The following is a 16,894-nucleotide window of genomic DNA, read 5'->3' as shown; positions in this document are numbered from 1 at the left end:
TATGATGGCTTTGTATACCCAATCATATGACCAGCAAATATAGGTCAAAATGACCATGAACACTGGCCATGTCCTTGGAACCATGTGGACGGCTAGACATTTTCTAGCAGACCGTTGTATGAAATGGTCTGCCCCTTGTCCCCATGGCTATATTTTATTTCCTCTCGGATACTATCTGACGTACGGGTTTATGTTATGATCAACAATTCAAAACGACAATAAACGTTTAACATTTCTTTACAAATCCGCACAGCTGTATATATCAACGGACACTACTCCAAATTAATTGGCTGACCGACAAATTTCTTGTTATAAGTTTCAATAAGTGCCCCTATATACATGTACATGAGAATACGTTTTATTCTGTCATTTGAATTTTGATTTTGTTCTTGTCTATTTCAATGGGATTTTCACATTGTTTTCATTTCTTGATGGCTCATGCACTCCGCATGTATACAATGCTATGATCAAAATTAATGTTCGTTGACTTTCGGTCTGACCGGTTTCGGAGTTAATAAATACGTATCCGGCGTTAAATTTCCTTTCCGTCACTCTGAAAACCTAAAACCTAATAATGACAGAAGTTACACTTCCGGTCCTGTTAGATGACATTTAACAACAACTCACACTATTCATGCTGCGCCGTATTGCAGAATATGCCAGCTTTTGTCAGCAAAATTGAAATCTTTCATTTGTTTATAATTGCTGAGAGTCCACGCAAAGTGATATAATCTTGTTCTAAAGTCGTGTGTCATTTGTTTTAGGTTTAGACCCGGAAGATCCACCGTTTCAAGTTCCGGAAGTCTCACCAGTTTTCAAGGTTACCGACCACACATTTTCCGTCGACCAGAACATCAGAGAAAAACGAGACAGCGTTGAACTAGAAGAATTCAGTAACGCTTTATATTATATCCAGCTTTGAATACTTAAGTCTAATTTTCTTAGGTTTTAATACATAATCATGTCTAAAACTTCATTCGTTTCAATTTTGATTACAGATGTAAACATTTCTGTGGCTGCTTTAACACTTGAACGATATCTTATTGTCTTTCGGTGCTTTTATGTCGCCCCAATGGGCGTTTATTATGTTGCCTTTTTGAATCTCCCCTTTGATAGTTCGTTCTGTTGTCTTTTTATTGCTTTGATGTCGTTCAATTGAGAGTTTATTACGCTTGTCTTGTAGTGCGTTAATGCCCCCACCTATTGAGAGTCTATTACGTTGTCTATCAGTGTTTTATTTTTTTCCGATTGATAATCTGTTTTGTTGCCTTTCAGTGTTGTATTTTTCCCAAAGAGAGTACATTATTTTGCTTTTCAGTGGTTTTTTTTCACCATTTGGGGTTTGTGATGTGCCTATCAGTGATTTATCTTTCCACATTTATGGTCTATCGTCTTGCCTTTCAGCGTTTTAATTTTCCCAAAGAGAGTCCATTATTTTGCCTTTTAGTGTTTTATTTTTCCCAAAGAGAGTCCATTATTTTGCTTTTCAGTGGGTTTTTTTCACCATTAAGGGTCTGTTATGTTGCCTATCAGTGTTTAATTTACCCCATTAATGGTCTTTCGTGTTGCCTTTCAGTGTTTTAATTTTCCCAAAGAGAGTCCATTATTTTGCCTATCAGTGTTATGTTGCCTATCAGTTATTTATCTTTCCACATTAATGGTCTATCGTGTTGCCTTTCAGTGTTTTAATTTTCCCAAAAAGAGTCCATTATTTTGCCTTTCAGTGTTTTATTTTTCCCAAAGAGAGTCCATTATGTTGCTTTTCAGTGGGTTTTTTTCACCATTAAGGGTCTGTTATGTTGCCTATCAGTGATGTATTTTTCTCTATTAAGGGTCTGTTATGTTTCCTATCAGTATTTTATTTTCCCCACTGAGGGTCCATTATGTTGCTTTTCAGTGGGTTTTTTTCACCATTAAGGTTCTGTTATGTTGCCTATCAGAGTTTTATTTTTCCCATTGAGGGGCCATTATGTTGCTTTTCAGTGGGTTTTTTTCACCATTAAGGGTCTGTTATGCTGCCTATCAGTGTTTTATTCTTCCCATTGAGGGTCCATTATGTTGCTTTTCAGTGTTTTATTTCCCCACCATTAAGGGTCTGTTATGTTGCCTATCAGTGATGTATTTTTCTCTATTAAGGGTCTGTTATGTTACCTATCATTATTTTATTTTCACCATTAAGGGTCTGTTATGTTGCCTATCAGTGTTTTATTTTTCCCATTGAGGGTCCATTATGTTGCTTTTCAGTGTATCATTTTCCCCATTAAGGGTCTGTTATGTTGCCTATCAGTGTTTTATTTTCCCCAAAGAGAGGCCATTATTTTGCCTTTCAGTGTTTTATTTTTCCCATTGAGGGTCCATTATGTTGCTTTTATGTTGCCTATCAGTGATGTATTTTTCACCATTAAGGGTCTATCAGTGTTTTATTTTTCCCAAAGAGAGGCCATTATTTTGCCTTTCAGTGTTTTTATTTTTCCCAAAGAGAGTCCATTATGTATTTTTCCCCATTAAGGCTCTGTTATGTTTCCTATCAGTGATTTATTTTCCCCATTAAGGGTCTGTTATGTTACCTATCATTATTTTATTTTCCTCATAAGGGGTCTGTTATGTTGCCTATTAGTGTTATGTTGCCTATCAGTGTTTTATCTTTCCCATTTAGGGTCTTTTATGTTGCCTTTCAGTGTTATGTTGCCCTCAGTGTTTTAATTTTCCCTAAGAGAGTTCATTGTGTTACCTTTCGGTGATTTATTTTCCCCATTAAGGGTCTGTTATGGTCTATCATTGTTTTATTTTCCCCATAAGGGGTCTGTTATGTTGCCTTTCAGTGTTTTTTTTATTTTCCCAAAGAGAGTCCATTATTTTGCCTTTCAGTGTTTTAATTTTCCCAAAGAGAGTCCATTATTTTGCTTTTCAGTGTTGTTTTTTTTCACCATTAAGGGTCTGTTATGTAGCCTCTCAGTGATGTATTTTCCCCCATTAATGGTCTTTCGTGTTGCCTTTCAGTGTTTTAATTTTCCCAAAGAGATTCCATTATTTTGCCTTTCAGTGTTTTATTTTTCCCAAAGAGAGTCCATTATGTTGCTTTTCAGTAGGTTTTTTTCACCATTAAGGGTCCATTATGTTGCCTATCAGTGATTTATTTTCCCCATTGAGGGTCTATTATGTTGCCTATCAGTGATGTATTTTTCACCATTAAGGGTCTGTTATGTTGCCTATCAGTGATGTATTTTTCTCCATTAAGGGTCTGTTATGTTGCCTATCAGTGTTTTATTTCCCCCATTAAGGCTCTGTTATGTTGCCTATCAGTGTTTTATTTTCCCCATTAAGGCTCTGTTATGTTGCCTATCAGTGATGTATTTTTCTCCATTAAGGGTCTGTTATGTTTCCTATCAGTATTTTATTTTCCCCACTGAGGGTCCATTATGTTGCTTTTCAGTGTTTTATTTTCCCCATTAAGGCTCTGTTATGTTGCCTATCAATGTTTTATTTTCCCCATTGAGGGTCTATTATGTTGCCTATCAGTGATGTATTTTTCTCCATTAAGGGTCTGTTATGTTGCCTATCAGTGTTTTATTTTTCCCAAAGAGAGTCCATTATTTTGCCTTTCAGTGTTTTTATTTTTCCCAAAGAGAGTCCATTATGTATTTTTCCCCAATTAAGGCTCTGCTATGTTTCCTATCAGTGATTTATTTTCCCCATTAAGGGTCTGTTATGGTCTATCATTGTTTTATTTTCCCCATAAGGGGTCTGTTATGTTGCCTATTGGTGTTATGTTGCCTATCAGTGTTTTATCTTTCCCCATTAAGGGTCCATTATGTTGCTTTTCAGTGTTTTATACCCCCCCCCCCACCCCCAAAAGAAAGTCCATTATGTTGCTTTTCAGTGTTTTATTTCCCCACCATTAAGGGTCTGTTATGTTGCCTATCAGTGTTTTATCTTTCCCCATTAAGGGTCTATTATGTTGCCTTTTAGTGTTATGTTGCCTTTCAGTGTTTTAATTTTCCCAAAGAGAGTTCATTGTGTTACCTTTCGATGATTTATTTTCCCAATTAAGGGTCTGTTATGTTGCCTATCATTGTTTTATTTTACCCATAAGGGGTCTGTAATGTTGCCTATTGATGTTATGTTGCCTATCAGTGTTTTATCTTTCCCAATTAAGGGTCCATTATGTTGCTTTTCAGTGTTTTATCCCCCCCCCCCAGATAGTCCATTATGTTGCTTTTCAGTGTTTTATTTCCCCACCATTAAGGGTCTGTTATGTTGCCTATCAGTGTTTTTATATTTCCATTTTCAGGGACTATTATGTTGCCTTTCAGTGTTTTATTTTTTCCCAAAGAGAGTCTGTTATTTTGCCTTTCAGTGTTTTAATTTTCCCGAAGATAGTCTATTATTTTGCCTTTCAATGTTTCATGTTTCACCCTTGAGAGTCGGTTATGTTGTTTTTCAGTGTTTTATGTTTCACCATTGAGAGTCGGTTATGTTGTTTTTCAGTGTTTTATGTTTCACCTTTGAGAGTCGGTTATAGTGCCTTTCAGTGTTTTATGTTTCACCATTGAGAGTCGGTTATGGTGCCTTTCAGTGTTTTATGTTTCACCCTTGAGAGTCGGTTATGTTGTTTTTCAGTGTTTTATGTTTCACCATTGAGAGTCGGTTATGTTGTTTTTCAGTGTTTTATGATTCACCATTGAGAGTCGGTTATGTTGTTTTTCAGTGTTTTATGTTTCACCATTGAGAGTCGGTTATGTTGCCTTTCAGTGTTTTATTTTTCACCATTGAGAGTCGGTTAAGTTGTTTTTCAGTGTTTTATGTTTGACCATTGAGAGTCGGTTATGTTGCCTTTCAGTGTTTTATGTTTCACCATCGAGAGTCGGTTATGTTTTTTTTCAGTGTTAACTGTCACCCTATAGAGAGTCTATCGGGTTTCCTTTCATTCATAAAATGATTATGAATTTGGTTACGTTGCTTTTACACTTTTTATTTAGCCCAATTAAAAGCTATGTATGTTGCCAATTTATTTCATTATTACGATCTATTGAGTCTATTATGTTGTCTTTTAAATAATTTATTGTCGAGTTAATTGAGTTTGTTACCTTACTTTGTCGTCATTTTATTTCGCCCTTTATTAGCCAGGTATGTAGATGATGTTTTGCTTTCTGTCGCCGATTATTCCATCTCAGTGTATTGATGTCGCCTCATTGAGAGTTTGGTTTGTCACATGTACCTTGTAATGCTTGTAAGTCGGCCTTTTAGTTTGTAACGTTGTTTTCGTAGCAACAAATTAAACCTGTTATATCGCCGTCTAACTGCTTTTATGTTGTCGTCTCAGTGCATTTATGTCGCCATATTGAATCTGATATGGTACCCTGCTCCATGAGTGACATACTTTTTTCAGATTTATTTTCTATTTATTTTTTTGTAATTGTTTATTTTTCGACGATTTTTTCATAATACATATAATCATGAAACACACACACACACACACACACACACACACACACACACACACAAACTTACTGAGCAGATATGCTAGCACGAGATTATCCTACCCCTAGATGATATGCGCTAAGAAGAATAGTCCAAACTTCCAAGCCTAGCATAGTATATGTATCACTGTTTACCAACACACACACACATATCACAATGTGTACATGATCATTTGAGCACTGATATATATACATTGTGGACACTTATACATGTTACTGCACTGTATACATGTTCGATAGTAGCTATTTAATTGTACATACATGAATATGTACTATATATAAACACACATGCATACACATAAGACTTGTATGCGGTCAGCTGTCTACATATATTGACACTCATATGCCTCATACCTAGCTGTATCTATATAATTCATCTTTTACACACCCATACACACACATGCATACACCATCCACCACACAACACACCATAACAAACTCTCAGACACCTATCCATTACACAGGTTAATACACACATCACTCTCTTACTTTAGAACCATAAATAATAGTATACATCTGTTGTGTACATCAAACCTACTATACTTATATAAGAGTAAAATCAGTAGTATAAGTTAAGAGAGAGAGAGATTAGGAGAGAGAGGGAGAGAGAAGAGAGAGAGAAGAGTGAGAGAGATGAGAGAGATAGGGAAGGCAATCTTACTTGTAAAAATTGTATATACTTAAATGAAAACGGGATAAAAAATTGATCCAGCAGAGTTTCAAATCATTGCAGTAATTACTGCACTTCTCGATATTCCCAAAGACAATGAATTATTGTTTCATGTTCTATATTACACAAAGTACATAACAGACTAGGGGTTAAGTTAATTTTAAACAAAAAGGTGTTTGTTGCCAAAATGTGATGTAAAATTCTGACTTGGAACCACTGTAATTTTGCACTTTTTGTTACTGTAAAAGGAATTATGAATTTTTTTGTCAATTTTTCATTATCAAAGTCAAATTCATGGTTCCATTTATTGATCCCTGTAGGTGTTGAAGCTGGAGCAATAATATAGTTTTAAAAATCTTTAACTCCTTTTCTACTCTTAAAAAAAGGTCAAGGAGAAGAGGTATACAAGGTCGGAAAGGTCTTTCTATATCTATCTGAGAATCAAATTTCCTAACTAAACACTTGACAGCTGAGACTAGCCCTTGGTACTGAAGAAAGTTTGTATGGATATGGAACTTAAAGTGAAACTCCTCAAGTGAATAGAAAGTCAAGTTGTCAGAATTTTTAACACAAGTCATTCACTGTACATATTCCTGCCTCAAACCAATTTCGATAAAAAATAAAATTATTACCCACTAGAATATCTTTGTTATATACCATAGGGGAGTTTTTAACATTGATTCACTTCTACTGTAGGTTTGTCTCATAAATTTGGAGTTATTCAGTCTAACCCATCCTTTAAAAACATCCTCCCAAAATTGGTTAAGACAGGTATTTACACATGTCATAATGTATTCTTTTCCACAATTAATCATTTTTTTAGGATCCAAAATTAGATTCAAAAGCTGATTCCATTTTCCAGATGGCTAGAACAGTCTTCTACTCCAACCGAACTTAAGAGAATCTATAGAAGCATGTACATCAATCATCTTTAATCCCCCATTTATATAGTTTTGAATCACAACTTCTTTTTTTAATACTATGACATTTGCCATTCCATAGAAAATTGAACAACAAATAATTCAACTTAGCAATATATTTTTCGGATGGGTTTGGCAAAGTGATAAACAGGTAATTAAGTTGGGAAATCAACAAAGACTTTATGATACTAATTCTATCTAATGGAGTCAAACTCCGTCTATTCCAATTATTAATAAGAGCTTTAAGTTTAACAATCATTTTGTCAAAACTCTTTCTTGGAATCTCACTTAAATCTAAGGAAAAATCTATACCCAAAAAGTTGAACTTATCCTTCCCCCATTGTAGATGCAAGTCTGGAACGAAAGTTTGGTTACTATATTTTCTACTGCCTATCCATATAACCTGTGTTTTTGTAGCATTGATCTTTAACCCAGAGATATTTGCAAAATTATTCAATTCATCGATAGATTCCTTAAGAGACCTCTCAGTACCATCTAGTATCAACCCAGAATCATCTGCATATTGTATATTTAAAATATCTATATTTTCCAATTGGATGCCTTTAATATGGTCATTATTTCTTATTTTTGATGCTAGGACCTCAACACACAGTATAAAAAATATGGGGCGATAGGATCACCTTGACGGCATCCACGTTGAATGTTGATAGGTGCAGAAATGTTGCCACCTTGATTAACATAAGATAATACATTAGTGTGTAAAGATTTAACCCTTTGTCTTATGTCCACCCCAAAATTAAAATATTCTAGTACCTTATCAATAAAACTCCATGAAACCGAATCAAATGCTTTTTCAAAATCTATCAAAAGAACCATACCTGGAATGTTTCTTTCTTCTGCATAGTGCATCACATCATATAATGTTCGAATATTTTCCCCAATAAAGCGCCCTGATAAGAATCATGTCTGGTCATTATTTATAAGTTTTCCTAATATGGTTTTTATCCTACGAGAAATTACTCCAGAGGCTATTTTATAAGTGATATTCAAAAGTGAAATTGGTCTCCAATTTTTCAAAAATCGACGTGGTTTATCTCCCTTTGGGATACATGTTATTATACCTTGTCGTTGTGTGACTGACAGCTGACCATCTGTAAAACCATAATTAATTGAACGAACAACAAAATTACCTAAATATTTCCAAAAAGTCTTAAAAAAGTCTGAAGTAAAACCGTCAGACCCAGGACTTTTATTATTTTTCATGTCTTTCAATGTTTTCCCTGCTTCCCCCAATGTTATTCTACCCTCTAAACTGCTAGACTCAACATCATTTAACTTTGGAATATTACAGTCACGAAGATGAACATCTAAATCAGTATTGTCAACATCCCTATGTCTATATAAGTCTGCATAAAATGATTGCACTTGTGGAATAACTTTGGAAATAAAGTTTCTCTTTTCCAAATTAAAAAAATAAGATGTAGGTTTCTCTCCCTCATCTATCCATTTTGCTCTTGATCTAATAATACTACCTCTGATTTTTTTCAAACGTATACATTCTGGCTCCCTTTTCTTATCTCCTAATTCTTCCTGGTCTGGGTTTATACTATCTTCTAAAACTTCTATAATTTTCTTAAGGTCTTCTTCAGGTCCTCTTCTTTCAAGTTCTGTTGCTTGTTCCTGTAAGATGCGTAAGATATAGATTTGCCTCTAATTTCCATTAACAATGTTTCTAAAAATAGTTGATCATTAAAAAATGAATATCACTATTGGGAATAAGTGATAATGAGTTAAAATTATACACTGGAAGACAATATTGTAACTTCATGTTCTCGATGCAATTTTTTACCATATCTAAATATTCATGTTCCAGTAATAAAGAATTGTTCAGTTTCCATAAGCCTTTCCCTATCTTAAATTAATTAATTTTAAAAGTTATAACTGGGGCTGAATGATCTGATCTGTAACCCGGTTCAATACTTGATTTTTTTTTATACTGGATAAAAGGTTGTCTGAAATAAGGAAAAAATCTAATCTGGCCTGTTTTATTGGATTACTTCTCCGCCAAGTAAATCTCTTGGTATCCTGGTGATGCTCCCTGTATATGTCAATAACATTATAATTTTCAATAAGTTCTAAAACCTTGTTTCTAGCAGCAACATTGTTAATATTTCTGTATGAACGATCATAATCTAACTCTGGGTTCAATACTAAGTTAAAATCCCCACATATAATCCTATTATCATTCCCAAAACTATCAGTAGTATCTGAAACAATGTTATAAAAATCTGGGTTGTCTTGATTTGGGCCGGACAGAGTAATAAGTGTTGTTCTGGAACCCTCAATGGTAATATCAAGTGCAAGGAAATTTCCATTCAAGTCTTTCTTTGTGCACTTTACTTTCAACGTTAGAATTTAAAAGTATAGCGATACCACGTGAATTTGAATTAAAAGAACTAAAATAACTGTCATATTCCCACTCATTTCTTATGTTATTTTCCTGATCTAGTGTAAAATGGGTGTCCTGCAAACAATAAATATGATACTCCTTGTCTCTTAGATACGCAAACACGTGTTTTCTCTTTACTCTATCTCCAAGGCCCTGGCAGTTAGCCGAAAGCACACTGATATCGTTCATGTTATTTCCGAGTTTGCACATGATAAAAGTAAGATTGAACCCCCAAATGGACAGGCAGATAAAGAGGAAGTAAAGGGAAAGACCGGTTTACACAAAAGCATATCTATAAAGTCAAGATAAATAAAACTACCACCAACACTTACAGGACTCGCAAGTCACTGCACCTAACCCTCAAATTTTCTAATACTGGAAATGATCCTATGCCGGAAGTTACTACAGTGTAGTTAAGACTAAACCGAAAATAGCTCTATAATCCGGAGACGTCAATGGTAAAATTAGAGCAACTCTTATTACTCGTTTCCGAAATAAATGTTAATAATAATATTGATGAAAACTAGAAAGTGAGTACAAGCAAGACATACGCAACCAACATAGCATTTTATAAGCGTAAATAGCATTACTCCATACTTCGCTACAGTTAGCGTGATCACTAAAGTCGAACAAAAGATATTTTTAGCCAAAACATACTATAGCTGCTTACCTGTATGTTAGAATTTTATAGGTCCAATATTACATCCATTTCCACGCTGAATAACTTTCACAATATAAAAGAAACCGGAGACACACACACATATATATATAGATATAATTAAGCATAGCGCGCATATTTACGTTTTCTCTGCCTCTTATGTTCTTTTTTTACTTATAATTTATAATTAAAATAAAAAATGCCCGCCTTATCGACAGTCCACACAATTTCGTTCAGTTTGAACAGCGTATTGTCGCGTGCTGATTGGCAAACAAAGTAGTACTTTGACATTTTAACAAACACTTCAAATTTATTCCACAATTTAGTATCAATACAATTGCGTATGATATGTCTATAAAGTGATTCCAGTTTTTCAATAGAAATCTGAGCTGGAAGTTGGATTTGAAATTGTTTTGATTTTCCCCCGGAACAAATTTCGCGCATGGATAAATACAGTGAACACCGTGAATGGGACCTTGACCTCCACGAGGGAGTTATTTTTGGAAGTTAATTCGAACTTTTCTCTCTGCTCATTTTGTGAACAATCCAGGCGTGAATGTATTTGTTGATTGTATGGGAACCCGACAACAGTCAGTAGATTCTATAACAGCATCGTTATTTGACATGTCATCTGAAACTGAGGAACCGTGGATCCGAAACGCGTGAAAGATAGAGATTGGAGTGAGTGATCTTGCGACGGAGCACAGATTCGTTACAAATGTCTGAAATTACGCATGTTTATGTGTGCTGTGACTCATATCAGTAGGTCTGTAACATATGTGTCAGTAGGTCTATAGAATATGTGTATTTCAGACATTTGTCACGAACCACGTTGATCAGTGCAGTGTAACAGACGATATTTCTGATAAATTGAATGAGCGTTAAAATTGTTTCCATTGCCGGCATTGGTGATTTCAACAGATGTGCATTTTGTACGATATTGCAGACCTTGGTCTTGTTTCCGTTGTAATAAAAGTGTTTTTATTTTATTTTTTATTTTGCACATAAATCTCACAATGCCCAGCGATATTTCAGCAGCCGTCGTGTTTATTTACATTGGGTATTGTAGTTCCGGTCAGTGTTGTAATTAATACGCTAAGAATTGTGTCTCGTGTAGCATGGTAATTATGTCTCGTGCGGCATGGTTATTAAAGTCCCATCAACGACACAGCTTTCAAAGAGGCTATATAGTGACAATGCCATGCAAATGTAAATATACAAGTATACACCAACACTTTAGTACTGTCACATATATATAGGCGGATCGGTAACCAGAAAAATACACTGGCGAAATGTCCGTACCGATCACATATTGCCTATATTCTATCAATTTTTCCTAGACATAAAGTTGGCATCGTTCAACAGAAAACTTTCCTCGAGTGGCATTTCAAATGCAAGTCTACGTTTCTTTCCGTTGTTGAGTATAAGAAAAAGTTTACCATCAACACTAAACGAGTTCTTTACGCACTCCATGTGATAGGTCTCCTTGAGTCTCTGTTGGTTGAAGCGCGTCAAATCTTCAAAAATGACAAAGCCGGTTTTTTTGAGGTTCCTACGGGCATGTAAAATCTCCAGCTTCTTTCTTCGGTGAGTGAACTTTACAATGACGTTTCTAGGCTTGGTTCCATTGTATTTCCCCAATCTATGAGCTATGTCTATATCACTCGCCTGTAGTGGAATTTTAAGAGTATCTCTTACAAACCCTACTGTCCTCTGGACACAGTCCTCCACCGATTCTCTCTCACCAGAGTCCTTTAGTCCAGCAATTCTCACAGAATTTTTCCGGACCTGTTGCTCGAGGTCATTATGTCTCCCTGCGAACTCATAATGTCGATCTTTAGCACTCTCGATTTCCTCCTCTAGTTTGGTCATTGTTCTCATTCTCGTTTTCCAGATATCTCACTCTGTCTTCCAGTGTTTCGATACGTTTGGCATGTTCTCTATTAATGTCAATCTTCAGCTTCTCTAGCTTCCTATCAAGAACATCCTCAGTAATAAGTGACTTTAAAATCACGGATATCTCATCAAGCCGGTCATCCGTCGATTTCAAACATCCGATACCACTGGTCCTATTACTACTGACACTGGCGCTCTGTCCACGTTGAGGTTTATTACTGGCTGGCATGATGAAAAAAATATTGCTAAATAATAGCAGAGAATCCCAAAAGTATCACTTCAATCTCTCCGATATAATACAAGTCCGGTATATATAGCGTATACACAGCTCTGTCAGGTACAGGAAAGTGGTGAGTAGTAGTCAGCCGCGAAGCTCAGTCCATTATTTCGACCATTTACTTCAAAAAAGACTATTTTCTGAAGAAAATTCAATTAGGTCTGCACACAAATGGATAGTTGAACGATATATCTAACCCATTTCCCAAAAAATGTATTTCACAATACGGTGTTGACTTTGGAAAAAGTATGTTTTCTCGGAGCTCTGTTACAATCGACTGACTAGGTCCTCGTGACGTTGACTATTTGTTTTTAACTGTTTGGATATCTATGTCATGTTATCTTTTCTTTATCTATTACAAAGAACACCAATTGGCATTCCAGATGCCTTTTGTTCTCATATTCCTCTAATTGCAAAAACATATCTCCAAAGGTTAACCTACGTTAATGTGTCATTAACAGCTTTTGCAAAACGGCGCATGTTGGTACTAATCCTGCATTCGGGTAACAGTTGACATGATTATTACAGTTGCAGTTTTATTATCCATGTGCGCCGTTGTGCCAACCTGATTAAGATTGAAACATTGCCAGTCCTGTGCGACGTCAAACTTGCTTTTCCTTCTCCCTTAACGTTTTTATGCAGGAAACACACCGTCCTTTTTTTTAATATTCATTTTCGTAAAAAAATCAAGGTAGCTGTTTACGTTTTCATCACAAAAGCACGACCAAGAGTAAGATGGTATTTTTCACTCATATACAATCCAGCTGTTTGATAAAGAGCCCCGCCCTTTAATTTGGACGATCGTTATTTTGTGATTTCATTTTTGTAACAAAAAGCCAGTTTAAACTTACAATCCTATTAATACTGTGTATTTTACTTTGTTGCAGAGAATCTGCCAATCTCATACTGTGAGTCGTGGATGAAAAGGTTATTAGGGTACACTGACTCCAGGCCGCTACACGTGTCCAGGGTATTAGCCATCAATGAGACCATTCATATCCCATGCTATTACTGGTGATTGGCATTTGTATTGTTTACGACCAATCAAAATCTAAGTCGTTTAGGGCCAAACAATGCTATAAAAACAGACGGTAACCATAAGAAATATATTAAAACAATTATTATGTAAGATTATTAATGGTAGATCAAAAATATAGCCACTGTATGAAACCTTTTTTGCATAGTATGTACATTATTTGATTAATCACACGTTCCATTAAAACATCGCTTTATTTAATCATAAAGTGTTGTATAATAACTTTTGAACGAAATCGTAAGATTTATCACATGACAAGAAAGCTCTGCTTCCTTTTATAAGATGTGAGCATATGTAATGTAGGGATGGTATTTGCACAATCGCAAGAATACAACTGTTCTTTAATAACTGGTAAGTGAACAGGACTAAATTTATAAAACCAACAACAACAACAACAACAACAACAACAACAACAAATGAACACAAACAACGATGAAACAGAACTGCCATCAAAACAGGGTATATCGTTTCTGTTGAACCGAGATGTCACTTAAAACATGCATAAAAGATTGAATTTCCTTTTGCTCAGTGGTAGAGCATCGGCCTTTAAAAAAAAGGATCGCGGGTTCGATACCAAACGACGGCACTATCTTTATCACTATTCCTCGTCCTACTACAAACTGGTGCCGTTGACTCTCCCCGCTCAAGGTAGGAGAACCGTTGGCGGGGAGTCAAAGAACCTAGGTTGGTGTTTGAAAAAAGGGGGGAGGGGGTAGTGTAAAAGATGTTCATTGATTAGGTTGCCTTACAAGCGTCAGCTGTAGGAAATTCAGCTCAGCGGTAGAGCATTGGGTTGGAGAGCCAAGAGTCGCGGTTTCGAGCCCCAAGCGACGGCACTATCCTTATCACTATTCCGCGTCCTACTAAACACATATATATATATAACACAAACACTGAACTGAGGCAACATTGAAACAAATGAAATAACACAAAATTAAAAGCATGGTAAACCAGCCATGCAAGAGGTATAACTTAGAGGACGGAACTTATGTAATACTAACACATTTGGAGATAATACAAGGATATAACTGAAGTGACATTGAAACATGCGACAAGAGCACAAAAAGGGAACTGAAGTTAAAAAACATGGACATGGACATGTTTAACAAGGAAGTTCCTGTTGGAAATTAAAACATGGAGAAATCATACGGTGATAGAAATGAAGTAACATCAAAACATGAGGCAAAACACAAGTATTAGTCTGAGGCAAAAGCTGACACAGCTGATCATTGTACCACTTTGAATTTTTGAACTATTTTAAACTGCTTTTATATATATATATAGCTGTTGACCTTTCGTTGTTCTTTTTATTAAGTGGAGGTCCGGAAATATTAAATCTCCTTCCGAAATTAGGACATTACCGTGAATGGTTTAAACTCGCCCGGAACCAATCTGACGCCTACTGGAGACTGAGGCCTGTTGTGGGGGACAAAAAGTTCGGGAGTAGGGCTAACATCATATCAAACTTTACCCTCATTATCAGGAACATACAGGAAAGTAAGTCATCGATTTAAACTTTAAACAATTTTGTTTTAATATAAGAATATATTTAAATTTCCGCTGCAAGTCCGTAAAGCAACACTTCTAGAAGAAGTTGTATTCATAGTGCTATGACTGAGATTGGATCATCGTCGTTTTGACGCTTACAAGACATTCTATAGGGACCGCAGAACCAAATGATTTTCCAAAGACGATAGTGTTAACGTTTACCACTGTCCTGGTTAAATGGGGTTATCCACACTGGTTCACCTGCCCTCATTTTGAAAAATGTCTTCTCGCACACATGTAAAAATAAAATTAAAATTGACCAAAACTTACAAAAAAATACACACTTAATAAACTCCACCGGGCAAAAACAGACTTGAAAGAAAAAAAAAGTTTTTATACATTTCACATCTATAAATATTGCTCAGCCCACACATAAAACTTTTGAAACTTCTGCCACCTAAATATTCAACCAGCAGGCCCCGAGGCATTCACCTTCCTATCAAATCTTCTGCCCAAAAATTTGGTCCGTGGTCCCTATAATGTGACATAATTGTAAGATGCACACATTTAGATGACCCTAGGCTGTTTCGAGAATGTCGTTAGAAATGAAAATACGGAAACTTCAATATCGGAAATATGATGTAAACTTTTGTTTACAAAACAAATCATTGATAATTTAAAATGAAAATAACATTGTGCCGATGTGAACGCCAACGCATTGGTAAGTTGCGTCCATATTTATCTATTGCTATACTCCTTACTATTTTACCTTTACCAGTTATCCTCTAATTGATATGATTAAGGGTTTCGTGCACCTCCCCTTCTATTCCAACGGTTAGTTAGACTGAATTGGATTAGGACTATTTTGGCCCCCCGGCATCGTCAATGAGTCCCATTAGGACGAAACAGCTGATCGTCGCGTTCTCATTCATTCGGCACACTTTCATTATCTATGACAAATTTTACAGAGGTGCAATCTATGAAATATGTGTATGCTACTTTAACCTTCATGACGTTATAGTAATTGCTTATATCTTTGACTCGTTTCACTTCATGAGTGAGTTATTAACGAAAAGTTGATGACTTTTGCTATGAAAGGAAAATAAGAAATGCCGATTTATCCCTTTGATAAGAAACAAGAGCGAATGTTAGCGGAAGAATACCTTTATTTGTGTGGAGGAAAACCGGAGCACTCAGAGAAAGACCACCGAACTGCAGTCAGTACGTGGCGACTGTTCCACACAGACAGTGAACCCGCGACCCAGTGTTGAAGGGCTAGTATTCATATATGTCAGACTCTTTTACCACTCGGCCCGTCTGTTATACTAGAAACAATGATCGAAAACAAAATTTACGTGAAGTATTTTTTTTTAACTCAGTAAACCTGAAATTGCTACAATTTTCTGTGTTTTGAATAATTACAGGGGATACGGGAATGTATTACTGCGCAGTATCGAAAATAAAGCATTCGGAATATAGGTTTAATGACAAACAGCTAAAAACATTTCTCACTGAAAAAGACCCAAACCGTTTCAAACTGTACCTTCACATTGACGGTAAGTGTGATTCACCAACCACTTTCTGCCTTTCTGTCCACGATCAATTTGTTTAGGCCAATACAATGTCAAACGTCGCCCTAATGTTTCTTGCGTTACTTTGTCTTAGGAAAAGAAAATTTGAGACATAGGAGATCTTGATACATTTATCTTTGTCTGTAGTAAACCAAACTAATACATAAACCATCTGCTGAAGAATCGAGTATTTTGTTCGAAGTTTCCATCAAAGGAACAATGATAAAAGCAGGAGTGAAATGCTACCCATTGCTGCGAAGCTTATGTCCATCTCTGACCCTTCCAAAGTGTTTTGCCGAAATAATTTATATGATATGAGACCGAGTCATGCAAATACATTAGGCATTTCCTGAACAAACCAATCCTTAACTAGTAAGTTGTTAAATGATTCAGTGTCATAATAATAATGTAAAGTTTCTATTATTTGTAAAAGATTTCTATTTATGCAATATATATTAGAACTAATCTTTTAATGTATTTCTTTACAT

The 16,894-nt window shown here is 35.7% G+C and overlaps 1 protein-coding gene across 1 annotated transcript; it reads left to right on the top strand.

Moving 5' to 3' along the window:
• Positions 1-745: 745 nt before the first annotated feature.
• Positions 746-16,759, top strand: LOC110445104. The gene is made up of 4 exons (XM_021489499.1): positions 746-893; positions 13,199-13,325; positions 14,663-14,844; positions 16,260-16,759. The coding sequence occupies exons 2-4, from the start codon at positions 13,231-13,233 to the stop codon at positions 16,445-16,447; spliced, it is 465 nt and encodes a 154-aa protein (XP_021345174.1). The 5' UTR covers positions 746-893; positions 13,199-13,230; the 3' UTR covers positions 16,448-16,759.
• Positions 16,760-16,894: the final 135 nt, after the last annotated feature.

Source organism: Mizuhopecten yessoensis, unplaced genomic scaffold (assembly GCF_002113885.1).
Source record: "Mizuhopecten yessoensis strain PY_sf001 unplaced genomic scaffold, ASM211388v2 scaffold8653.2, whole genome shotgun sequence".
Taxonomy (NCBI): Eukaryota; Metazoa; Mollusca; class Bivalvia; order Pectinida; family Pectinidae; genus Mizuhopecten; species Mizuhopecten yessoensis.
Note: the sequence above shows the minus strand (reverse complement) of the source record. Positions and strands in the feature narration are given on the sequence as shown.

Coding starts and splice junctions, on each gene's coding strand:
- LOC110445104 (XM_021489499.1), top strand. CDS start 13,231: ATGAAAAGGTTATTAGGGTACACTGACTCCAGGCCGCTACACGTGTCC. Junction 13,326..14,662: donor CATATCCCATGCTATTACTG/GTGATTGGCATT, acceptor CTTTTTATTAAG/TGGAGGTCCGGAAATATTAA. Junction 14,845..16,259: donor TATCAGGAACATACAGGAAA/GTAAGTCATCGA, acceptor GAATAATTACAG/GGGATACGGGAATGTATTAC.